Source organism: Panthera pardus, unplaced genomic scaffold (assembly GCF_024362965.1).
Source record: "Panthera pardus isolate Hobbes unplaced genomic scaffold, ASM2436296v1 HiC_scaffold_7, whole genome shotgun sequence".
NCBI classification, from domain to species: Eukaryota; Metazoa; Chordata; class Mammalia; order Carnivora; family Felidae; genus Panthera; species Panthera pardus.
Window position 1 is genome coordinate 43,523,092 of NW_026527002.1, and position 27,367 is coordinate 43,550,458.

At 39.6% G+C, this 27,367-nt stretch overlaps 1 protein-coding gene and 1 long non-coding RNA gene across 6 annotated transcripts in view; one reads left to right on the forward strand and one right to left on the reverse strand.

Moving 5' to 3' along the window:
* Window positions 1-3,321, reverse strand: part of LOC109278044 (uncharacterized) — a 114,763-nt gene extending 111,442 nt beyond the window's left edge. Inside the window, exon 1 of the long non-coding RNA XR_008419920.1 lies at window positions 3,203-3,321. This is a non-coding gene — a long non-coding RNA (uncharacterized LOC109278044). The remainder of the gene's footprint in view (window positions 1-3,202) is intronic.
* Window positions 3,322-5,379: 2,058 nt separating this feature from the next.
* Window positions 5,380-27,367, forward strand: part of MTDH (metadherin) — a 55,595-nt gene continuing 33,607 nt past the window's right edge. For 3 of the 5 annotated variants that reach the window (XM_019468050.2, XM_019468048.2, XM_019468051.2), the window contains exons 1-2: window positions 5,381-6,103; window positions 18,784-18,885. In XM_019468050.2, the coding sequence (XP_019323595.1) occupies window positions 5,723-6,103; window positions 18,784-18,885 (483 nt within the window). In that variant the 5' untranslated portion in view covers window positions 5,381-5,722. Of the gene's footprint in view, window positions 6,104-18,783; window positions 18,886-27,367 lie in introns of all 5 variants that reach the window. The other 2 variants (XM_019468046.2, XM_019468047.2) reach the window with 2 other exon arrangements.

Consider the following 27,367-nt stretch of genomic DNA (forward strand, 5'->3'; position numbering starts at 1 on the left):
TAAAACATGACAGATACATTTGCAGTCCCCTGTGGACTCACTCCAGTCTCATTTCTGTCTCACTCTCCCTAGAAATAACCACTATCCTCAATTTGGTGTTCATTATTCCCGTGCATGGTTTTGCATTTTTATTTATAAATCTGTCTTTTAAACTTTATACACATGATATCAGAATGTACATCTCCTTTGCTAGGTTTATTGTGGCATGGCATTCCACCAAATGAATTTGCAGTAACTTTTGCTTTTATTATCACATTCAGTCTTCTCTTCTTCCCTTGGCCCCTACCTTCATGCCCCAACCAGTTTTTACTTCCATGCAGGTTCTTAGCATATCTTCTGATCTTTTAAAGAGAATGCGAAATATCCTGGCCCTTTCAGCAAAGATAAATTATCTTTCAGCTTAGGATATTTCTGCAGATAATTTCATTATTTATTAATTCTTACTTATTTATTCTGAGGATAACCCTTTCCTGACCATAGTTCCAAAGTCTTGGCACACTCAAACTGTAGTTTCCTGCTTTACTGTAAAATCACTCTCTTGGTGTATAATCCTGTGGCCCAGGAGTTTACAACGGCAGCAGACTACATTTTGAAGACCCAAGTCAACATTTTCCTTCCATGAGCCCTCAGAGATAAGCTACTTGAGTGGAAGCTTCCTGCACAGTTATGGACTGAAGGTTTGTGTTCCCCTGCCCCCCAAATTCATCTGTTCAAGCCCTAACCCCCAGTGTGACTGTATTTGGAGATAGGGCCTTTAAGGAAATAATTAAGGTTAAATGAAGTCATAGGGTAGGGCTTTGATCTGAAAGGACCAGTATCTTTAATACAGGAGTGCTGGTGCATAGGGGTACACACACCCCTATGTTTATAGCAGCGCTTTCAATAAGAGCCAAATTATGGAAACAGCCTAAATGTCTATCAACTGGTGAATGGATAAGGAAGATGTGGTTTATATATACAATGGCATACTACTTCGCAATGAGAAAGAATGAAATCATGCCATTTGCAGCAACGTGGATGGAACTGGAGGGTATCGTGCTAAGTGAAATAAGTCAGTCAGAGAAAGACAGATATCATATGGTTTCACTCACCTGTGTGGATCTTGAGAAACTTAACAGAAGACCATGTGGGAAGGAAAGGGGGAAAAAAAGATAGTAACAGAGAGGGAGGGAGGCAAACCATAAGAGACTCTTAAATACAGGGAACAAACTGAGGGTTGATGGGGGGATGAAGGAGAGGGGAAAGTGGGTGATGGGCATTGAGGAGGGCACTTGTTGGGATGAGCACTGGGTGTTGCATGTAAACCAATTCAACAATAAATTATATTAAAAAATAATAAATAATTAAAATTTAAAAATTTAAAAAACGATACTTACATATATAAAAAAAAGGATTAGTATCCTTATGTGACACCAGAGTTCACTGGCCTTCTATCTACCTTATGAGAACACAGTAGGAAAACGGCCATCTACAAGCCAGGAAGAGAGCCCTTACCAGAAATTGACCATACTGACACCTTGATCCTGGATTTCCAGCTTCCAGAACCACGAGAAAATAAATCTTTTGTTTTAGCTACCCCGTCTAGGGAATTTTATTATGGCAGCCTGAACATACAGATACACACTCTATTCCCAAGAACTGATCACACAGGATACTGAAAAAGAGGAGCAGCCAAGGGGTCAAAGGCAAGGAAAAGGCTGGCTTCTACTCTGACTCTAGGGTATGACGACACTTTGAAGCTCTTTTTTTTTCTTCAGTGAAATGAGAGGCTTTAAGTAGAACTTCTTCAGGTCCCTTAAAACTTCCTAATTAAAAGGGTTAGATTACATTTGTGGGCTATGACTCAGGCAATTACACTGCTAGGATTCTATCTTTAAGAAGTAATTATGGATAGTCACAAAGATTTAGTTCATGCCAGAACTGCATTCAATGGCAAGAAACAAAAACAAAAACCCCTGTAATCTAACTATCCAACAATAAAGTACGTTAAATTACAGTAGAGCCAGACAGTAGAATAAGTGAATATTTATTGTGTAAGCCTATAAAAACTGCTTTTGTTAAGAAACATCAAGGATATAGTATTGAGAAACCTTGTTTTTTAAAGTCGTAGATTGGCAAAAATTTTGTTAGAAATCCCCTCAGTGAGACTGGAACGACATCGCACTGTTGTAAGGACCTGAGCCATGCAGTTCACTTTCTAAAAATTTCCTTGAACTGTTTTTCTTTTTTTTTTTTTGAGGTGTAGCAACATAAACTCTAATATTTAAAGTATACAACTTGATAAGTTTTGACCTGTACGTATGTAAACATCATAGAACCATCACAACAATAAAGATAATGAACATATCCATGACTCCCTGGTTTTCTGGTACCCCTTTGTAATCGCTCCCTCCTACTTCTTGCTCCCACCCCTCCCTGCAAGTAACTATTTTATCTGCTTTCTGTCTCTATACTTTGCATTTCCTAGTTTTATATAAATGGAATCATATTCTATGTACTCTTTTTGCCTGGCTTCTTTCACTCAGCATAATTATGTGGAGATTCATCCATGTCGTTGCACGTATTTATAATTCATTCCTTTTTACTCCCAAGTGGTATTCCACTGTATGAGTCACTTTGACACTTAGAAAATGCAGGGGTTTTTTTGAGGGGGGGGGGCGGTGCCTGGGTGGCTCAGTCAGTTAAGCGACTGACTCTAGATTTTGGTTCAGGTCGTGATCTCAGGGCCCCACATCAGGTTCCACGCTGGTGACATTGGGCCTGGTTGGGATTCTCTTTCTCTCTCCCTCTTTCTCCCCCTCCCAGCTCTCTCTCTCTTTCAAAAATAAACTTAAAAAAAAAAAAAAAGGATAAAGCAGTGTTTTAATTCCAACCCACGTTTCAGGCTTCAGAAACATTTCACATTTATCTTAATTTTGCCATTTCCAAGGAATTAGGATTCTGAGTCTACTTGGGTCAGGCCTGATAACTCCCTTATACACAACCAGTTTTGCTTTGAGTCTTTCAAAGCATTGCTTCATTTAAACTTTACCTAAACTTCATTCTGCTACAATAAGCCCAACTTTGTGGAACTACAGGTGTGTTTCTGGTTTTAGATAGGCTTTATCCACTGACATGAATGTTCATGACCACATTAAGTGCAAAACAGTAAATAGTGTACAACCTTATCTATGTTTTTAAAATATAAATACTTGAGGGGTACCTGGGCGGCTCAGGTGGTTAAGCGTCCGACTTCAGCTCAGGTCCTGATCTCACTGTTCTTGGGTTCGAGCCCCACATCTTGTGCTGACAGCTCAGAGCCTGGAGCCTGCTTCAGATTCTGTCCCCTCTCTTTCTCTGCCCCTTCCCCACTTATGTTGTCTTTCTTTCTCAAAAACAAATAAATAAACTTTAAAATAAATGTGTAAAACATATATATATAATATATACATATATATACATAGGTAACATATACATATATTACAAAACCTGGAAAAATGACTATAAAGTTATATATGAAAATGATGTTATCTGTATTACTGAACAAAGTAAAATTTTAAATTTATTTCAAAGTTTTTTTTTAAAGGTATTTTTAGGGACAGTCACAGAAAAAAGCAAGGTGAAATGATTTTACGTAATCAATACTTGCTAGGCTGCCCAAGGAACAGGGAAATCCTGCTACTCTTATTGTATAATCTGCCCAATTCCTAAATCCACAGGTGTTAACCTAGAATGGGCAGTGGAACCTCTTAGGAAATTCATCACATTTCCCGTCTCTGGAAACAAAATGTTAAGAATGGGATTATAAATCTAACTTCATAAACATAAATGGAATTTGGAACCTTGTAGAGTTAAAGCAGATCCCAATGATATCTTCAAAGTTTTAGGCCTTATAATTTACACTGTCTTTAATTATAAGTCTATAAAAGCTTAGCAAGAGTGGCTTATTTTTATTATTATTTACAAAACTCCCTTCCACCCATTAATCACAACATGCATTTACAATACTGTTGCAAAGTAGGTCAAAATACTCCTTAATACAGTTTTGGCATTAGGTGCTTATTAATCTTATCCCATTTATATTCTTTGAGAAAGTCTGCACAGTTGACCCTTGAAAAACACGAAGTTGAACTGCTTGGGTCTACTTATACATGCATTTCTTTCAACAAATAAACAGCACAGTACTGTAAATGTATTTTCCTTAAGATTTTCTTAACATTTTTTTTCTCTAGCTTACTTTAAGACTTACTTAAGACGACAGTACGTAATACATATACAAAATATGCGTTAGGTGACTGTTCCTGTTCCTGGTAAGGCTTCCAGTCAACAGGAGGCTATTACAAGTTTTGGGGGAGGCAAAAGTTATACTCCACTGCCCAGGAGTCAGTGCCCTTAACCCCCGAGTTGTTCAAGGGTCAACTGTAATTAGTCCAGTCAAGACACCTGCTTAAATGTTTGCTATCATTTAATGATTAAAGTTTCCATATAGCAAAAAGGAAAAAAACTGAAGGCATCCAGCAAACATTATCTTTGTAATTAAAATCTGAAAAGGCAATTCATTTCTTCCTAACTCTACCCAGAGATGGTCAACACAGATTATAAACACAGAATTTTTTCAAACTCCTTTTGTGGTCTTGTATAAAAGCTTAAAATAAAACACAAGGGGGGAGCTACCTCTACGCGTAAACACAGTTCAATGTGCTTCTCTTGTTATTTCTTATTAAAGCTACAAATTACTAGGAAAATAGTGCCGCCCACGGGCTTTCCAAGTTTTGATTTCTGGGGAACACCCAGATCAACAGTGAATGAGCCAGGCTAGCGAATGATAGGCACGCAGTATGTTAGTTGGCCCTGAAGAGAAATAGCCAGTTTGTGAATGAAACCTAGGCCTTGCAAGAGGAGTGCCGGCTTCATACTCAGTTAAGCCTACTCTGGAAGCATCTAGCCGTGTGACCCAGGGAGAAAATGTTTGTTCCACCCCAACACCACTCCCAGGAAAAGAATGTAGAAAACCTACACCCTACTTGAGCGACTTTGACCTAGACCCCCTTACCCGCTTCCACACTCTTCACCCACTCCTCCCTACCCCCACCCCATCCCCGACTTCCTCGAGAGCCCCTCCCCCGGACCCATTCAAAGCGCCACGTCTCCTAGCTCCGGGGCACCAGCCACCCGGCGGAGGCTTCCTGCAGTTAACCCCTCCCAGACTCCCGTCCAAGGTCAGCGATCCCCAGGCTCGGAGCCTCCACTAGGCCAGGACTGGTCACCACCAACCGCGAGAGCCACGCCCTCGACCCAACGGCTCCCGCCCCGCCCCGCCCTGCCCACGTGACACCCACGTCCCGCCCAGGTTGCCCACGTGACCCGCGGCCATCTCCCCCGCCCCCCTCCCCCCCCCGCCGCGCGCGCGGCGTGGATCGCGGCCGGAGCCGCCATTGTTCCGCCAAGGGACGACAGCAGGGCCTGGCCCTGGCGCCGAGACGCCGCTTAGCGGCCGCCACTGGAGACACTCCCTCCCGCCGCCCCCCTCCTCCTGGCGGCGGCGGAGTGAGGCTGACTAGGGGGAACTGGGAGCCCCCTCTCCTGGCGGCGGCAGCTGCCGATCCCCGGCTCCGGCGCGAGGGGCGGCCGCGATGCGCTCGGCTTGAGGCAGTCCGGCCCGTCCCTTCCTCGCCTCCCTTGACTCTTCTACGGCGTCTGTGCGCCCCAGCGTCACCCTGAGAGTCTCTTTGACGGAGGGAAGATGGCTGCACAGAGCTGGCAGGACGACCTGGCCCAGCAGGCCGAGGAGGGCTCGGCTCGGCTGCGGGAAATGCTGTCGGTTGGCCTAGGCTTTCTGCGCACCGAGCTGGGCCTCGACCTGGGGCTGGAGCCGAAGCGGTACCCGGGCTGGGTGATCCTGGTGGGCACCGGCGCGCTGGGACTGCTGCTGCTCCTCCTGCTCTGCTACGGCTGGGCCGCGGCTTGTGCCGGCGCCCGAAAAAAGCGGAGGAGCCCGCCCCGCAAGCGGGAGGAGGCGGCGGCCCTGCCGGCCCCGGCCACCGACGATGTAGCCCTGTTGAAGAATCTCAGGAGCGAGGAGCAGAAGAAGAAGAACCGGAAGAAATTGCCCGAGAAGCCCAAAGTGAGTAGGGGTGGAGCGGCGGTAGAATAGGGGCCAGGGCCCGGCGTGGAAACCCTCGAGCGAGCGGAAGGCCGAGTCCCAGTCCGCCCAGCGGGGAATGGAAGGGGAAAAGAGTGAGGTTAGTCGAGAGCTGGGACTGAGCTCTCCCCAGGTGGAGGAGGTGATCGGTGGACACGTTACTTGGGGAATCGTGGAAACTCGGGAAGTGTAGGACGAGTGGGGAAGACTAGTTTCGAGGAAGGAAGTTAGACGGCGGCGTGGGGTACGTTTAAATAAAAGCGCCGGGAGGTCAGGCCATTTTCGGGAACCTTGACCGCCGGAATAACATGCCAACCCTTCTTGAGGCCTACCGGGTAGGCTGCGTGTGTGGAGAGTGATGGGACCTTACGGTGGTGCTGGGAAGTTGTGGAAAGACTGCGCCTGGAAGGCAGATGTCTACTTCAAGTTACATTGAGACGGTAGCCGGTGGAGGAAATACGATGACCTAAAAAATCTGGGGTTTACGGAGGATTAAAGGTACCCAGGTCTAGACGCGCTTCCATTTTAGTTAAACTGTTTAAGGGAAATGGTTGCCCACTCTTACTCTTGTGAATGCAGCCAATGGAGGCCTGAACAGGAGCAAGGCAAGAGGGAGTCGTTGCCTAATATACTTCGGGGTACATGGCCCCATGAGGGAGAGCTAAGTCAAGTTAAGCGGTGTGCGAGGTTTTGAAATAGTGAAAGGGAATGACAGAGCAGAATGGTGCTGTCTGAAAGAGATTTAGGCACCGTTTTACCGGACCACGTGTGGAAATGCAGAGAGCATCACATCCATTTTACCATGCTTTCCCGTTTTATTTGTACATTCTTTATTACCAGTGGATCTCCCATTATATCTTTTAGAGTTTTTTTATAATACTTTACAAGTGGAGGGTGTGTAGAATTAGAAACAGCTAGGCTATTTTTATACACACTGAATTAAGCTCCTTACCTTTCAGTGCAACAAAGTAAATGTAACCCAGTCGTAGCATGTGAAATGCACTCTGATGTGTGTTGCCCGGTGGGAGGTATACACATAGGAGTGAGAATCAGTCATGGAGACTAATGTAGGAGACAGATTCATCAATTATGCTAATAGAGCACAGACAGGTGAGGCTTGGAGGGTGGGAGACTAATTCCATTGAAGGAATTTAGGAAAGTTCCTGGAGGAAGTGGGATTTGAGTTCAAACTAAAGCAATGAGAGTATTGTTGGAATAAGTCAGTATTAGAGAAGTGACAGGTCACAGTTGGTGCATAATTAGGCCTAGGTAAGTGTTCACATTTAGTCTGCTGATTAAGATAACATACAAAACTTAGAAAAGGATAGGACTTTGTCAGTATGAATTCTACCTTAAGTTAGAAGAGGAAATAGAACTGATTTCGAATATATATAATTACATTTTTTGAGCAGAGGTTACCGGAAAGTAATGTTACGGTGGATATAGAGAACCTGGCTCCAAAATAAGCGAAGAAGTGATCTTGAAAAAACCACGCACATTAATAACCCTAAACCCTGTGTGGATGAAGCAGGTTGTGAACATTTCAAAGCCCTGTCTGGGACATCTAGAATTTCAGGTAGACTTGAGTCGAGAGACAGGTGCTCTAGGAGTCCATCCGAAATGCATCATAACACTCAGACGACCTATCTGAAGAAGGAACAGGTTCCTGTGAAAAATACTCATCAGACTTAGGACTTACTCCTCTTTTTCATCTTAGTTGAGGAATGGGGCAGTGAATGAGTAAATAAATCTTAGTATTAAGCTTTGGGGAGTGAAGAATGGGATGACTAATCAAATTGTTCAGTGTTGATTGGGTGAGAAAATATCTTTGCCTACCTCATGGTATACAGGTGTTGGAGAAGTTTATCAACATTAACAAAATTGTGGCATTCTAGCTTTTTGACTGCAACTTACAATAAAAAACACATTTTCCATTACAGTACCTCCCAACTTCCACCCCCTTATCGAGAACACACACATATCAAACCATACGGTTTGTTTTTCTTTAATGATAGTTGTGACCCATCAAATTGGTTTCACATTTCACTGGGAGGCATGACCCACAGAAAAACACTGCTTTATGAGACTGAGAAATAGAAGCACCCATTTATGTAGTACTCCTGTGCTTTGCACTGTGCTAAGTATTTACTTGGAGAAAGGCAGCATACAGCTTGCAATTTGAAGGCAGTAAAAAGGAAAAAATATTCATATGTCTCATTGTGAAGGGGATACAAAAGTAGAAGCTCAGTTGCTCCCCAGGGAGATTTTATTCCAGTTGTGGAAAAGGATACGCTAAAAAAAATTAACAGTGCAAACCCATTGTGGGCCCAGGAGGCTGTGAAAGACCTTATCACGGAATCTGGCTTTGAAAGTCGGTAGGAGCAAGATAGTGGAAAAGGCTGAAGAAACAGGAAAGGCCCAGGAGAGGAAGACTTAACTCTGTCAGCCTGGCAGGAACTAAACTTGAATAAGGCATTTAACCTTGCTCTGTTTAGCTTATCTTGTTTATAAATTGAAGATTTTAGTTGAGTTAAAACATTGGAGGATTCCTCAAAATGTTATCTCTATTTGCAATGGAGTTGCTTTGAATGCTTATTAAAATTTATAGATTCCTGAACACCAGCACAGATCTTATAAATTCAGAATTCAAAAATCTCTGGAACTGAGTCCAGGAAATCTGCATTTTTAACAAGCTCCCTTGGTAAATCCTTGCTATTAGTTTAAAAATCACTCACTGGCATAGAGCCATAAGATCCATAGTAAAGGAGAGATTTCTAAGGGGTGTCATGTTTAATCTTACAATCTATCTCTTCATTACTATATCATTCTGATACACATTTTAGTATATACTTACTCTGATCCAACTAACTAGTTTTGTGAAGGGTTATTACATATTAAATGTTTTGTTTTCATCTTTTTATCCCATTATTTTTAGTTCTCTCTTAAATCATTGCAAATTTTGCAACTCAGATTTTTAAAATTTGTTTCTAGTAGTTTATTTCTATCTATAGAGTAGGTGGTATTTAGCTTTTTTAAACCAACACATTAGCACTTTTTAAAATCTTTATATCATTTTGATTTTTATCCCCTAATACTCTTGGCAAAGGTCTTTCAGGGTATGAATTGCAGTTTGTTTTCCTACTAAAAGTGAAGGGGGTGGCACTTTTCAATGGGCTTATTTCTTGGCATTTTTGGAAATCATGTATTTTCCCATGACAGCTAGTACAATGTAAGTATTAAATAGGAACTCAGTAAATATTTTTTAACTTGACTTAATCTGAGCCATAATTTAGATGGATGTGAGATATCATATAACTAACTGGTGTTTAACAGTTGTTGCCTTGAATTTCAACTAGAAGCCTACCTATAACCAGGGTCAACTTCAGTGAAAATTTGTATTAGTGAAAAGGTTATTTTTATATTAGTGTAGGACTTCTCATAAAGATTTGCCATAATGCAATTGTTGATATCTATAAGCTCACTGAATAAGTAGTGTTTTTGTCTTGTTTGCTCTTGTATAACCTTGCATAGTGCTTAGTACTCAGTAAAAAATTACTGAATGCATAAAGTAGTAAGATGCCCTACCAAAGTATTTATACCACTCATTCCCATTCTTCATGCCTGGTAAACAGCCATGTGAGCCACCTTTTTATTTTTACAGTGGAAGATGGCTGTGTTTGCCTCTTCTGGCTAAAATTTTATAAGGTCCGTCATTCTATAGCCAATAAATCATTCTAATAGTATGCAGCATTTTTCGTAGTCATTATTTCTGTTCCAGTTTCATTGCCACTGCCCTACTTTTGGACTTTATTACCTTTTGCTTAGACTGTACTAATACCATCCTAACTGGTTTTCCTGCTTCCAGTCTCTCTGTGGCCAATCCTTTCTACCCACTCATGCCAGTTAAATCTTTTAAAGCCCAGCTCTGACCATGACTTTCATGTTTGCGTCTTGTCAGTAGTTTTCTCATCACATGTTGAATAAAACCCAGTCTACAACATGGCACTCAAACCTCTTTATAATGTAACCCCCATCTTAGATTTATCTCTTAACTATTATCCCAAACACATTACCATTGGCTAGACTTTAGTGTCTCTTATTCAAACTATTTTGTTCTATTAAAAGCCCTTTATTTCTTTCTCTCTATGATTTCTACTTATCCTTCAAGGCCCAGCTATGGTGCTGTCTCTACTCTGAAGCCTTCCCTAGTTCTGCAGCTAGGGTTAGTCTCTCTCTTTTATATTTTTATTTTATATTTTTTATGATACCTGAAACAAAACTGAACATTGCCTGGGAAGGTACCTGAAGGGCAATTCAGATTTTTTCCCCAGCCCTGTGCATGTCTGTGAGTGATGAGGAGAGTACCTCAGGTATTAATTTTGGGATTAGAAATTAATTTTAGTGAGCAGGTGAACTTGCCAATATGGGATCCCTGAATAATGGGGATCAACTTCATATTAGTCTGTAACTGTAACTGGACCATTCCTCTCATCTCCAGAACCTCATGTCTAGGTTTATACTTGATTTCTTCTATTGGAAATCTGACATTTGTCTCAAATTTTAACATCTCCAAAACAATTCATGATTCCCTTTTCTCTCCTGGTCTTCCCCATTTCTGTAAATGGTAAATGACTGCCACCCATTCAGTTATTCAGTCCAAAAATCTAAGAGTCGTTCTTGATTCTTCCCTTTTTCCTCATCCCCTTGTATCTTCCGTACCTCATATCTAATCCGTCAGCAGGTACCATCAATTTTATCTCCAAGATGTGTATTCAGTCTGACTACTCTCATTCTAATGTCTATCTGGCCCCTTAGCTCACTTACAGAGTAGTAACCTCTGCACGTTGCCCCCCAGTCCTAAAGCCAACACTTGTCTAAAACCAACACTTCAGTAGCTTTTGCATTTAAAATCTAAACTCTTTCCTGTGTGGCCCAGCACCTGCTTTTCTTTCTAGGCTGATTTTGAGTTCATTTCCTCTCTTTATTACCTCCAACTATAGTGATCTCTTTTCAGTTCTTCACTCTTTTACAACCCAGTTCCTTTGCATGAACTATTATTAGCACTTCTGGGATAATCTTTTGCCTACTGTTCAAATCAGCCTGTAGGTCTTACCTTAAAACTCACCTTCCTAGGGATGCCTGGGTGGCTCAATCAATTAAGCATCCCACTTTGGCTCACGTCATGATCTTAGTGTTCATGAATTTGAGCCCCACACGAGGCTATGTGCTGACAGTCAGAGCCTGGAGCCTGCTTTGGATTCTTTGTCTCCCTCGCTCTCTGCCCCTTCCCCACTCATGCTCTGTCTGTCTCTCTCTGTCAAAAATAAACATTAAAAAAAAAAAACAAAAAACCTCATCTTCCTAGAAAACTATTTACTGGTCACCCTAGTTGAAATAGGCATCCCCTTCTGTCTTCTGTGTCAACTTTTTGTATGTATTTATTGTAATTATCACAGTTTGTAAATTACTTACCCATTTATTTTTCAGAGGTCTTTTCCCTCCACTAGGTTGTAAGTCTTTTTTTTTTTTATGTTTATTTTTGAGAGAGCAAGAGAGTGTGAACGCATGTGCACTAGCAAGCAGGGGAGGGGCAGAGAGAGAGGGAGACACGGAATTCGAAGCAGGCTCCAGGCTCTGAGCTCTCAGCACAAAGCCCAACATGGGGCTGGAACTCATGAATCATCAGATCATGACCTGAGCAGAAGTCAGACACTTGACCAACTGAGCCACCCAGGCGCCCCTAGGTTGTATGTCTTGATATATATACAATGGCAAACAGTGCCTGGCATGTAAAGTGCCTTTGATGATTATTTGTCGAACTCAGTTCTGAACAAAGTATAATGATACCTCATAGTTTAATTGGATAATTTATTTGGCTAAGTAAATTTAGCTGTTAAGATATTCCAATAGAAGTATGTCTTTTAGGGGTGCCTGGGTGGCTCAGTTGGTTAAGCGTCCGACTTCGGCTCAGGTCATGATCTCACGTCCGTGAGTTTGAGCCCCGCGTCGGGCTCTATGCTGACAGTGCAGAGCCTGGAGCCTGTTTCAGATTCTGTGTCTCCCTCTTTCTCTGACCCTCCCCCATCCATGCTCTGTCTCTCTCTGTCTCAAAAATAAATAAGCGTTAAAAAAAAAAAAAAATTAAAAAAGAAGTATGTCTTTTATTCTAAGTAGTAATTTTGCTGTATTATCCCAGGTATTAGTAAAGGTAAATTATATCGCTTGCTACCTACAAACAGGATTTTCTTTTTACCTTTAAATCACTATTCCCCATGTTATAAGTATAAAAAGAAAAATCATTTGATTAAAAACTCCTGAGTTCTAGATAAACATTGCTGATTTTACAGAAATGGAATCTTGAGATTTATAGATTATAATAACTTATTTGAGGTCATAGAGCAAAGGAGTTTCAAAGGCTAAATGGTATGATAATTTGTAGCCTATGAATTCTGCTGTTATGTCCGTGTACCTCTCTGGTTTTCATAGCATGTTCAAGGCTATTACATTGCATTCAGAGAACAATTCCAATTTTCCCAGTAAGTTACAGCTCTCTTCTTTTTTTTTTTTTAATTTGCTTTAAGGTTTATTTATTTTTGAGAGAGAGAAAGAGAGCACGAGCAGGAGAGGGACAGAGAGAGAGGGAGACACACAATCCAACGCAGGCTCCAGGTTCTGAGCTGTCAGCACAGGGCCCCACGTGGGGCTCAAACTCACAAACCAGGAGATCGTGAACTAGCTGATGGGCACTTAACCCACTGAGCCACCCAGGCGCCCCTCTCTTTATTTCTTTCAAAATTTACTTTTAGAATCAAAAGTTTGGGGGCACCCAAGTGGCTCATTCGGTTGAGCGTCCATCTCTTGATTTCGGCTCAGGTCATGATCTCAAGGTTCGTGAGCTCAAGCCCCACGTTGGGCTCTGCGCCGAGCATGGAGCCTGCTTGGAATTCTCTCTCTCCGCCCCCCCCCCCCCCTTGCTCACTTGCTCACTGTCTCCCTGTCTCTCTCAAAAATAAGTAAATAATCATTAAAAAAATAGAATCAAAAGGTTGTGCTGAAAATTGTAGTGACTCTTACCAAAGCTCCAGAAATTTGGCTCTGTTTGGTTAAATGACAGGACTTTTTCATCTTGTCGTTGTATTCTGCCAAAGTCCTAACAGAGAAGACCTTTAATAATTATGCTTATCTTAGATATTAAGAGCAGCAATAAACCCTCTTAACACTTGAGGTTTCTTTTGCACTTTGACATTATTGGTTAATGTACTACTTCTCAAGGTTATGAAACCTTTGAGAGTATTTTTTTAATTTTATTTTTTAATTTTTTTTAATGTTTATTTCTGAGAGTGAGCACGTGAGTGGGGGAGGGGCACAGAGCATCCGAAGTGGGCTCCATGCTGACAGCATGAGGATTCCTGGTGCAGTTAACAAGTTGATAGTTCGGAATCCCTGAAGAGAGTTGAGTCTTTGGCTAGCTGCTTGGAAGGCACAGGATCTTTACACTAAAGGAAATAGCTCAGGATATATATAGCATGATTTTGCAAATTTGAATCATAGGCCATATTTGTAAGATTGTACTCTCAGTTATTAAGAGTTTAAAATTGGGGTTGGATTTAAAAATAAGTTAGTAAATTACTATAATTAAAGCTGTAGTATATTTATATTTGACATATTCACATTTGGCAGAAAAAAGACACTTTCAAATAAATGGCAAGAAATTGTTCTATCTTGAATTTATATCAGAACTCTTCAAACTAAAAATATACTGACCAAGGCAAGGTCTTGTTCACTAAATGAGATGATGCATGTAAAGCATCTAGCAAGTGCTTGGCCCACGGCAGATACTTGGGAATTATGTGTCAGGCCGTCTTCACTTTGTCAGCTAAAGATGATGCACCTTGAATTTCCATAACATTTTGCCCTTGATCTTTTTTTATGATGGGTGTAATATGTCTACTTATGCCTCCTGTATGTTCAGAATAACTTTAAGCTAAGAAAATTGAAACTCTGGTGAAATAGTAACTTCTCCGGGATTACACACATTGGGGAATTCAACCCTGGTTTCAGCTTGCCTTTAAAACCCATACTCTTTTCCTTTACGAGTAGGGTTGGAGGGGTTAGGAGACAGGGGCAGAGTATACCTTTTGTCGTGTATTTTAATGTATGCTGTTGTATATGTGTCTTCTTCCTTTGCTAGGTTCTGAGCTTCTTGAAGGCAGGGATTGTGTCTCACTTGTTTTTGTCTCAAGGTTTTAAGGGTTTTACGTATTACTCTTATGTTCACTTACTGGATAGTAAGTGAATGGACATAAGTGAGTATGATGTAATTTTCTTTTCTTAGAAAATGGTGAAACTATAAGCAGTTTTTTAAAAAAGAAAGATACTACATTGCTGTCTTTGACAGCAAGCCTGGACTATTTCTAGCCTCTGAGAGGCTGTGTTTACTTACCATTTGTATTCTGTTAACTCCCCAAAAGAATTTGTGTCTGGAGCACTGGGCCTGATGGATGCATGTAGTGTCTGTTGACCCTCTTGACCACCAGGACTTAATGCTGGTTGTAGGCTTGCTAGTTGTGACCTGAAAGCTGGACAAGGAGATGAGGATTTGAGCCATTATAGCCATGTTCTCTCATTTATTGTCGTTTTAACAAGAAACTTGTATGAGTACATATTTTCTTTATATTTACAAATGATGAAATAAAGGGTTAAGTCAAGGAAAATGCTTATAATCACAGTGATTAAATATAGAAGTCGAGTCTTAATCCCAGGTTTGTCCAGTTCCAGTGTCCATGGTCTCTTCATCTTCCATTTTTTTAGTAGTTGGTAGGCTGCCCTTCTAGTTTCTTAAGGTGTTTCCAAGTAATTTGAAGTCATGGTTTTTATATTTTCTATCTAGAAATAAAATTCACATAACTAAGTGAAAATGGGATTCTAAATGGTTTCGTTTTAGAAGTCAAATGTTAAACTTTACATATGGTTATCTTAGACGTAGATTCCTTTGGAGTAGATGTCCGTTATTAAGCATATCTGCTTATTCTGAACCTCAAAACTCCTCAAGGGCAAATTCCTTTCATTTGTCCTTGTTCCTGAGGTCCCTAGCCCAGTGCCTGAAGTACTTAATAAACATTTATGAAATTAATAATTTAAGGGTTGACTAACATGAAAATTATATTTCCTTTAAATCAGGCATTTTTTAAAGTTTGTTTGTTCATTTTGAGAGAGAGAGGTGAGTCAGAGAGGGAGAGAATCCTAAACAGACTCCACACTGGCAGTGTGGAGCTCGATGCGGGTCTCGAACCCAGGGACAATGTGATCACGCCCTGAACTGAAACCAAGAGTCAGAAGCTCAACTGACTGAGCCACCCAGATGCTCCAAAATCAGGTATTATTCAATAAGAGACCCTGCTCCCCTGCTGTGTGTCTCCTTTTTGCATTTTATTTTCTTGATTGTCAGCTAGGTATCTTCATTTTGGTTTATCGCCACCCCTCCCAACACACACACGCACGCGCGCACACACACACACACACACACACTCACACACTCACAATGTTCTTTCATGAATACGTTTTTAAAAGGATGTGGCGTAGGAGTTGGGGAATGTATAATAATAAAGCAGACATAGCATTGCCTATAAGGAGTTCATCCATCTAAGAAATGATTATGTCATTTTTCTGTTTCTGGTTGATTTTCACCAAATTCGGAGGATGTTCTTGTCTAATTTAAAATATAGCTTATATTCTATATGTGAAGTTAACTTTGGTTGGCCCTGGAAGGAAACACCTCAAAGTTTTCCAGAAAATTTTATACTAGGTTACAATGAGAGGCCCACATAATTGCCAATCTATGGAAACGTATATATTAAGGCTTCATGATGAGAAAAGATAATACCTTTTGTATAAGATACAAAAGATAAAACCCTGTTGGCAGTCAGGTTGAATTTGAAGTGTTGGTTTGCAGTTAGTTGCTTTTTCTTTTTCTCTTCCTCTTTTTCTCTTTTTCCTTTTTTTTTTAGACAGTGGAAGCACAAGTTGGGGAGAGGTGGAGCGGGGAGAGAGAGAAGGAGAGAGACAGTCCCAAGTAGGCTCCATGCTCAGCATGGAGCCCAACTTGGGGCTCAGTCTCACAACCCTGGGATCATGACCTGAGCTGAAATCGAGAGTCGGAGGCTCAAGCGACTGAGCCACTTAGGCACCCCTTTACTTAATTAATTAACTTACTTACTTACATTTAGTTACTTTCATGTGAGCAGATTTACGTAATATGCCTCCATTTCTGGATTTGCTGATTTAAATGTGGTTAATGATTTTCCAGGACAAGGCCTTCTTGACCAGCTAGTGGCAGGACAGATGAGTGTTGCTGGTGGGTAGGAAAGGCACAGCTGGCATTGTGTATCCTTTATTCATAGGGCCCAAGAGTTCTGTTGGGATAGGAGGAGTATTGTTTCATGTTATCTGGCATTTTGAGGAAGGGTTGTTGCTGACTCCCAAATGTTAGTGGAACATTGAGAAATCTGCATAGACCGAAGGAACAGCTACAGTTACAGTAATTGCATAAATTCATCTTACGAAGAAGGAAGTAAAAATGGCACAGGTTGGAGTGTGGGACCACCTCTGGCTTGCCGGTCATTTCAGAGTCTGTGAAATGGAAACGGTGTTCCTGCTGTAGCTCACGGGATTGAGGACTTCAGAGTTTATATTTGTTCAAAAGGAGATTGTTTCATCTTTCATTTGGGAGGCTGTATCACCAGTGTTTGCGTTTGGCCTCAAAGGAATTGCATTGAATTTTTTGTAGTTTTTGACCAATTAATTCCTCACCTTTTAGCAGTTAATAAATTAAGATGACTCCATGTAGTCATTTACATGAATAAAATGGAAGTGCTATAGTAGTGACTGTGATGGAAAGTTTCCTGAAGGGATTAGTTAAGTGAAGTTTCAGAAATGTAAGCCTGTGAGCTTCCAGTTAGAGACTGGAAACTGAAATTGAAGCTGCAAGATCGTTCAGGGGGCATAAGGCTTGTATAGAGAGGGTGAAGCTGAAGCAGACCACAGGAAATCAGAAAAGGTTTGGCTGAAGAGGATAATAAGAACTAACATACGAGAACTGACAATTGAGATGCTGATCTTGGAAGTAGAATTAAACGGTTTTATATTCCTGATGTGGTTATTGCTCTAAGTCCAGATTCCTTTCAGGGTTTTCTTACCCTTCTTTGTGTACCCCCCCCCCCCCCCAACATGTACATACACAGGGAAGCTGGTGAGAGGAAGCAGCATGAAAGTGACACAACAGCACAGGAGAAAGAAAACCAAATCAAGAGCAAGGAGGCCTGGTTTTGGCATCTGAGTTTAACAAATTGCTTAAGAGCCAGCAGATTAAATTGGGGTTAATTAGGATTTTCGTCAGCTAAAAGACAGCTTTTGTTTTGGCTTTTCTGCCATAAATCTTTGAAAAGCCTACAAATCGGGTTTTAGAATATTAATGGTCTGTTTCTCTAACTGTATATCCCTGATAATTTCGAACAAACTCTGGCAAAGTCACATTATAGAAACTCGAGCATCCTATTGTTTTCTGGAGTATGGTTCTGCTATAATGAGTAATCTGGTGGAAGTCTGTTCTGCAAGAACTGGAAATAAGGCAACTGAAACTAGTATATTGATTTACTAACTCATTGAATTATTGGAGTATGAGAATAAGCAAGTGAAAAGAAATAGTAGGACCCAGAGAGAAGAGGTTAGAATACCAGATACCTGGACTCCATTCTTCAAACTCTTGAATCTAAATATATTTCTGGTGATAGAACATAGAAATGTGGTTTTTTGGGGGGGGGGGGGGGAAGGGGGGAGGATTAACCCCCAAAACTAGTGATTCTAATTAAAACCCAGACTTGGAATTCACAAACTTAATTTTACTCATATCTTTTTATTTTCGGAGTGTTGAAGCTGAGGTCACCTTTTTAAGCTGTAGCACTGGCTTGGTAAATTTCTTAATCCCAGAACAATAGAGCCATTAGATAATAGAATTACGAGAGGCATTAGAGATAATCTAATATAGAGGCCAACAGATTATGGACCAGGGACCAAATCTGGCCCTCTACTAGTGTTTTGCAAATAAAGTTTCATTGGAATACAGCCACACTCAATTTATTCATCTGTGGCTGCTTTTGTACAAAATTGCACTGTTTTGTAGTTGCAGTAGAGATGATATGGCCCACAAAGCCTAAAATATTTCCTGTCCCTTTATCGAAAAAGTTTACTGACTTTTAAATAGACCACATCTATAATTTTATATATGTGGAAATAAGACTCAAAAGATAATGAGTGAAACGTTTTGAGATTACACTACTAATTGGTGGTGAGCGTGCAAATATAGTTTAGTTCCCCATATTCCTGCTTTCATTCCATGAGTTTTTGTTGGAGGAACTGATACCCTGGGTGAGATCAGAAAACTTATTTGTGGTACAGGCTTTTGTTTATAGGTTCATTATCATATTACAAAACACAGTTATTAGAGATAGTAGCACATCAAGTCTTACAACATGGCTGTACAGAAACCTATTAAAGGTGGGTCGGGGGTAGCATTTGATTGTAGTATATGCTGTTTCTTGAGTATAAATCTTTGATTTGACCCTCCAAGCAGTTTGACAACAAGATTCTTTTTGTTACCTGTGCAGCCGAATGGACGGACGGTTGAAGTGGCTGACGAGGAAGTTGTCCGAACTCCTCGAAGTATAACAGCAAAGCAGCCCTTAGAGACAGATAAAAAAAATGAAAAGGTAAGTTTGGGAACATATGAAATTACATGCAAGTCTCTTAATAAAGAGAGTGACATATAAAAATGATGTTTTTCTGTTTCACAAAATTGTATGTATACTTCCCCATTTAAGGACAACTGAAAATATGAATTTATCATAGCAGATGGGTGGTAAAGGCTTAAGTAAGTTGTTTTGTTTTTTTACTTTTAAAAGGAAGGATGTATCACCAAATATTTTTAAACATGCTGTGGCAGTATTAAATATTCACTTTACCAAAACAGTTTTATTTATGACTTGAGTGTCTTTTATAGGAGTAAGGTTGCAGGTATGTAACACCCTCTTATTTGAAAACAGGATTGTATTATCTTTGTTAATAGTACACTTCTGACATAAAAAGCTTACCAACTTGTTCGATGGTATTAAGTGTTGAAAGAGATTTCTGTTCTGATGGAGACATAATTGTCTACTTATTAGACATTTTGAGTTTGTTGAACAAAAGAGAATGTTCTGTGCACTCTTAAGTTTTCAAATAAGACAATCTGTCATACCCCATAAATGGTACATTCCTGGGGTTTTATTCAGTTTTCAGTGTTAGAACTGACCCATTTTTTATTTGACTTAGGCAGAATGTAAAAAGGAATTGTTAACAGTGCGTTGTCCTGCTGTGGGAGAGAAACTTCTCATTTAAGTCCTTTCGATACATTTAATACTTGTGCTCTTCCACTTCCTTTTTAAAACCCTGTGCATGCATAACTCCTTTTTAACAAAGAAAGACAAACCAAAAAATAACGAAAGGTAGATAAGTGGTTTCTAGAAACCAGAATGCAACAATTCCAGTCCTACAGAATAATAGTATGAAATGGTTGCTACACTTTCTTAACGCTTACAATTTTTAAAGTGTCTTTGAAGAATTGGCAAGATCAGTTCTCCTCCGTAACCCAGTAAAATTGGTCTAGGGCCAAGATGGCTGCAGGTAGGATGGCGTAAAATGAAGGATAGTTGTGGGCAGAAGTTAAATTTATGCCTGATTTTGCCTTTGGCAGAAAAATAAATAGGAAATAACTTGTATTAACAAGTAAGCATACAATTTCAGGATTGTAAATTTAAAGTGTGAATAGTTTATATGTCTGATACGGATTTGTACTCCTTCCCTATGATATTTCCTTGTTTCTGGATTTTCTTCCTACTAGTGAGCATTTTATACTTGTTCCTTTTTCCACTCCCTGAATTATCCTGAAATATTTGTAGTTGGAATAATTGATGAACTGCCATTCATCTCTGATTGGTTAATCATATATAGATCGGGTGTAGGAAGATGAAAAAACCACAGTTTAGAGTTTATAATCATTCTGAAATTTCTTATGTTAAGAAGTAATTACAATAATTGATATTTGTTAAATATCTATAAAATGGCAGGCACTATGCAAGGCGGGGTGTGTGTATAATGTATGAATGTATGTACATATATCTTGTAGGGACAAAGTACGTATCGGGTGTACTTTTAAGACTTTATAGAATATTTATCCATGTTATTTTATTTATCCTCATAAGAGCACAGAGGAGGTGGTATTATACCTATCTTACAAATAAGAAACCTGAGGCATAAGTTATCTAAGCTATTAGATGTAGTCAGTTCTAACCCAGACCCATCTGACTTCAAAGTCTGTGCTTTTTACTGCTGTGTATTATTTCTGATCCTTTCATAAACTCTAGCAGGCAGGTAGTAACAGCCCCATTGTACAAATAAGGACTGTCAGCATGGAGGGATTTTGCAGTTTTACTCAGTGCACAGTTTCTGAGCTAGGATTTGAATCCAGCTCATTCCGGTGCCAAAGCCTATGCGTTTTTCAATCACTTGACAGTACTGCCTGCTTTCAGTTGCTGTTGCTTTTTCAGAACAAAACTTCTGCCTTTGGTTTGCTGTCTACTTGGTTAGGCTTTTTGCATAATAGTAAATGCTACAGCTCATGGCTAGTGTTTCTTTTTGCTGTCTGCATCTTGAATTCATGCTTTTTAACTTGGTTTAGCCCAAAAGACTTTATTTCAGTTCATTTTTTGTGCTATTGCACTGTTTTTGCATGTTGTAAATATGTGTTTTAAGGCTTTTTATTACTTTCTTTCTAAAGAGGCTTCTCTTAGATCTACTTATGTACCTTAATATGCATCATTGTATGTTTGTTTTTCTCTCAGAGCCACATCTAAGCACTCTAAGCTGTGATATTGAATACCTTGCCCTGTCACTTGAGTAATAAGCCTTAGAAGTAAAACATTGTCTAAAAACCACGTATGACAAGAGTTATAGATCTTGGGTCTATAAGCAAGTTAAACTACCATAGTTTTCTAGGTCTTTATTTGGCTGTGAAGGTCAATACTTCATTGATACTGGTCTCTAGTAGAGTAGACCTAGGACCATTAGCTGGCTGAATGCATTGTGCTATTGGATGCTGAAGAGAATAAGAATGGAAGAAGTACTTACTCTCAGAAAGACTGCAGTCTAGTTAAGGAAAGGCAAGCACAGGAGAAGATACCAGGTAACAAGACTTTGAGTGCCAGATAGAGGAGTAAGATTATCCAATTTGGGTGGCCAGAAAGAATTGACAATTGGACTCTTAAGGCTAGGGATGGTATTTTAGTAAGTAGAAGTGGGGAGGCCAGCTTTGGCAAGTGAGAGAGAAACAAATGGACACAATCAGACATTATTCAGCTGAAACAAAAGAAGATATTCTTAATGGAAAGCTCTCGATAAGTTTGACTGGTCAAGGTGGGGGTGGGGTATGATAAAAATAGATATGTTTAGCTGGCAGCAACGTTTATGATTAACAGGTCAGGCTTATATCAGTGATTATGAGGATCTGAATTAAGATAGAAGTGTAAAGATTGTTCGAGAAACAACAAAAACCAAAGTGTATAAAATTTGGTCACAATCAAATTTATGTTTATGTTCAGAATGAAGTCAATGGTGTCCTACTGAAATATCATTCATTTTTAGTATTAATAAGCTCTTACATTTTTTATGTTGCTACATAATACAAAATATTTTCACCTCTTTTGACCCTGTTGACTAAGTCTTCGTTGAGGAAGGAGAGGGGTACTATCATTTTTTTTTAAATACAGCTCATTAAAAAGAGTTTAGTGGATTGCCCAGCATCACATACCTAGTAAATAATGCTCCCTCAATTTCACGGAGGCAGCTGTTCTCCAAGTGTGGTTTGTGGACCCTTGGGATGGGGTCCCAGGGACCCTTTTGTTGGGCCCTGGGAGATGAAACTGTTTTTATAATAATTAGGACATTTGCCTTCTTCACCGTGTTGATAGTTGCACTAATGGTGCAGAAGCAATAGCAAGTAAAACTGCCGGCTTCCGAGCACAAATCGTGACAGAGACACCAAACTACTAGTAACTGTATTCTTTATGCAATCCACTCATAGTTAAAAAAAAAAAAAAAAAAAGCTAGTTTCACTTAAGAGTATTCTTAATGAAGCTATAAAAATGATCATTATTAATTTTATTAAATCTTGACCTCTGAACACATGCTTTTTAATTATTTTGCATGATGAAATAGGAAGTATACCTACAGTATGCTGTGTACTGAAGAACAGTGGTTGTCTCGAGGAAAAACATTTGTGTAATTGAGTTGCAACCTAGACTAGTTACTGTTTTTACGTGAAAGAACAGCTGATAGATACCAATGGTTATTTAGACCTGGGTATTTGCAGACATTTTCTCAAAAATAATTGAAATGATCCTGTCACTTCAAGGAAAAGAATACTTAGTATTTGTTGCAAATGATATAATGATTTGTTTCTGAGTGAAAATTAGAAATCTGGAAAATTTGTATCTGCCACCATTAGCTTGACAGCATCCCTGTGCTTAAAGAATTTCTGATGAGATCAGTTGTGATATTAACAAATGGGATTATTATAAATACTGTATACAATGGAATGTTTTAACATTTTAGAAGATGTGTGTAACTCACTGAACCAGTATTTTCCAAGTGACCAGTACTTGCATGTTACAAAATCAGACAACTGTGAAAGTTTCATTAAATGCACAAGGTAGACCAATAGAGTGTGGAAAGTTCATTGATGCACTTTCAGATTCCATGTTGCAACAATTTTTAAGAAACTACCACTTGACAAGTTTCAGCATAATACTTTCCCCTGCCTCTACCTAAAGTCCCTTGTGACTTCCCATTGCTCTTACTCTACAACCTTGAACATAACCTAAAGGTCCTGCCTGTGATTCAGGTCTCTGTTCCTACCCCTCACCCTCTTTAAGTCTACACTCATTGGTTTTCTTTCTTTTTTGTAAAGCAGCTTTATTTTGAGATATACCACAAAATTTATTTCATATAAGTGTATGATTTTAGTTGTATCGCAGAGTTGTACGGCTCTCGCCATAGTCTAGTTTTTGAACATTTTCCTCTGCCCACTACCAGTAACTCCCCATTTTCTCCGTTTCTTCTTAGTCCCAGCCCCTGTCAACCACTAACCTTTGGTGTAATGTCAAAGGATATCACAATTAGCTGAAAAAGCAAAAAACAACAACAACAAAACTATTAAAACGATCCTTTTAAGGGCGCCTAGTTGGCTCAGTCGGTTAAGTGTCCGACTTTGGCTCAGGTCATGATCTCGCAGTTTGTGAGTTCGAGCCCTGCGTTGGTCTCTGTGCTGGAAGCTCAGAGCCTGGAACCTGTTTCAGATTCTGTGTCTCCCTCTCTCTCTGACCCTCCCCCGCTCTCTCTCTCTCGCTCTGTCTCTCTCTCTCTCTCTCTCAAAAATAAATAAACATTAAAAAAATAAAAACCAATCCTTTTACCTGGGGCACCTCGGTGGCTGAGTCAGTTGATCATCCAACTCTTGATTTCGGCTCAGGTTATGATCCCAGGGTCGTGGTATCCATGCTGGGTGTGGAGCCTGCTTGAGATTCATTCTCTCTCTCTCTTCCTCTTCCTCCCTCTCTCTCCCTCTCCCTCTCTCCCTCCCATCCCCCCCACCCCCCACCTACCCCTCTGCCACTCTCCCCGCTCTCATGCACACTCTGTCTCTCAAAAAAAAAAAAAAAAAAATCCAGGGCACCTGGGTGGCTCAGTTGGTTTGAGTGTCCAACTTCAGCTCAGGTCATGGTCTCATGGTTCGTGAGTTCGAACCCCCACATCAGGCTCACTGCTGTCAGCCTGTCAGCGAGGAGCTGGCTTCAAATCCTCTGTCCCCTCTCTCTGCCCCTTCCCCATTTGCACTCTCCCACAAAAAAAAGTCTTAAAAGACTTTTAAAAGTCTTAAAAATCCTTTTTCCAATTATATATCTATGTGTATGTAGTCAGATTTTCTTCACATGCTTTAAATAACGTATCACAGTAAAATTAAATGCAAAAGGAGGTATGCGAATCCAGCTATCTTTTATGAAGCCAGATATTAAAGATATTTGCAAACTGTAGAACATACCAACCATGCTGCTCACTAAAATGTTTATTTGTTTGTTTTGGAAAATACAGTTATTTATATAGGTGTAATTATACAGTATGTAATTAGTCTATTATTTTGAAATTAATATATTAAATAATATCTTAGTTTAAATTTATAGTATGTTAGATACCAGTAGGTACAACCCATGTAAACAAAGGCTCTTTGATATCTTTGGTCTGTTTTAAGAGTATCCTATCACCAAGACGTTTGTGGAGTAGGAGTGATCAGTGTTTAGAAGACCATAGACAAACTTATTCCAAGGCATCATAGATTTTAAACAACTGTAAGGTGTAGTAGCTCTTAGCAAAACAGAGAACACTGCGTACCCAGTGAATTTACATGCATTTGTGTTTTACCTTCCATAATACGTCTTAGAAACAATAGTCTAAAATCGGGGATTGGCAAACCATGACCATTGGCCATATCTAGCTCTCTGCCTATTTTTTGAAAGTTTATTGGAATGCAGCCACACTTATTTATTGTCTGTGGCTGCATTTATATTACAACAGCAAAGTTGAGTGGTTGCAATAGAGACCTTATAGTCTGCAAAGCATAAAATATTTATTGTCTGGCTCTTTTTTTTTTTTTGCTGAACCCCTCTTTTAAACTTGTAATACAATCTTTTGGATTCATTAAAATATTTCATTATCTGGAATGCTTTGAATCTGATTGTGTAGGTCTTGGACTCTTGACCTTTTGGGCTCCTTGTGCCATAGAATCTATAGCTTCATGATTCTTGGGTTCCATCCAAGAATTAGTAGTTTCAGTGCCCCCTTTGAAGGTAAACACAGTAGTTTCCATCAAAGAGGGAATATCTTACGAGAGAAACCTCATTTTTGCCCCCTAGACTTTTCTGTCTAAACTCCTGACAAATAGCAGAAAGGAGACCAGAACCAGGACTTCTTCTCTAGCCCATCATTTTCCCATGATGCTGTAGTTGAATGAGGCAAGTGGGAGTGGCAAGAGGAGATTGAAATAGAGTGAGAAAATGAATTTGGTTTTAAACATGCTGAGATTGAGGTAATAAATGGAGTCTCCAAGTGGAATTAATTTATTAAGCTGTTGGAAATTTGAAAACCATGTCTGGGAAAGAGTTTGGGACTAGATAAAGTTCTTAAGAAAGGTTTCTTGTAAATTTTTTTTAAGATTCTGGGTTGGTTGTCATGCCGCTTGTGTGGTGTACCATAATTCGTGAGCTCACACCAAGTGTATTTAAATAATTTAATGGCTCTCATGAGTGTTCAAGTATACAAATAGAGTAGCTCAGAGGTTTTATTTTGGGGGCAATGAGAGTTGGGCAGACAGGGCCATATATAATGCAATTTATTTTTAGGCTCTTTTACTGATTAACCAAATAACTGCTGTCTGCAAGGTGTATTATTCTAGGCACTAGGAATATTAACGATTGATAAAACAGGATAAAATGGGAAAAGGGATGACTAAAATAAAGCAAATATATTCTCTAGTGGTAGGTGGTGGTAAGCGCAGTGAAAGAAAATCTAACTAACCAGGGTAAGGAGAAAGGTAAAGTACAGGTTGTGGGTACTTCCCTTCATCTACAATCCTACTCCTTCCTTGCATTCAGGGAAATGTATCAGACTAGTAGTGGGTGGAAAAATCTTGGCTGTAGTTTAAATTATACCACCACCACCACCACCACCCCGAAAAGCAGGAAAATCTGCTGGAACTCTCCCTACTTTTAAAAAGGTTTGTGACACTTTTTGTAATTAATCTCATCCTTACATCGTGTCACCAAGTTACCAAGATTAAGAACTGTTGGTATAGATAGTTCAGAGAAATGTAAATAATATGTTCTTTGGATCATCCATCCTTTGCCATTTATGCCTTGTTCATCTATATGTTTGAGACAAGTGAGAAAAATAAATAGTGCTGAATGTGGAGCAGTATAAAATAGGGACTTACCATATTTGTTTAGGCAAAAGGTGGATGAAATTGATCCTAAAGCAGTAGTTTTCAGACTTTTCAAGCGGCAATTGCTTAGTTTTCAAAATGATGAACTTCACTGACCGCTTTTAATTTTGTCAGGTATGTACATTTTTAAAATCACTGTCACCATCACAAAAAAGAAAAATTTTGACCCAATGGAAATAGAACAAAAGTCTCAGAAAACAGAATAGTTACTGCCATGAGTTAGGGGGAAATCTTACACACTAGCCACTTACCTGCGGACTAAAAGTATCATAGCATCCATTTCCAACCTTTAGGTTAGATCCCAGGGTTGTGGGATGAAGCCCCACGTTGAGCTCCACACTGAGCCTGGAGCCTGCAGCCTGCTTGAGACTCTCCCTCTCTCTGTGCCCCTCTCCCTCGCTCATGCTCTCTCTGTTTCTAAAATAAAATAATTTGTCTGTTACTTGTGAAAATTCTCATATCTGCACAATTTAACAGCTTGGGAGCAGTTTCCTAACAGAAGCATAGCAGCCCAGATTTTGGAGCATGCTTATCAAATCCCAGCTCTGACACTTAATAATTAGGTGATCTTGGGGTTGGTTAGTTAATCATTCTGTGCCTTCTTTTCTCATCTGTAAAGTGGAAGTAATAACATCTGCCTCATAGAATTATTTTGAAACCTGACTGGGTTAATTAGGAAGATCTATATAAGTGATAGTGATATAACCAGTTAAAACAAAAACAAACTTTTTTTAAGTCTTTTTAGTGGATCCATTTGTTAAAAATACCAAAGTAAAAAACCATCAGATTCGATTGCAGGAACTGCTGGTGTTGAGGAAGATTAACTTTTACTAGTTAGATTTCCACAAAAACCTTTGCATACTTAGAGGATGAGGTTGAAAAATTAGTGTCATGTTTTGACAAGCATGGCCTTCGTTTAAGTGAATCTCTATACTTTTGTCAAGTATGATAGTTATTAAAAGTATTAAAGTATCAAAATACATGAATTTAGAAGCTTATTCAAAAATAATGAAGCATGTTCAGTCATATTGCTGTCACTAAAAAATAGTTGTTTTACAAATGTATATACACTGTCAGGAGGGTGTGTATAAAATTTACAAAGAAAC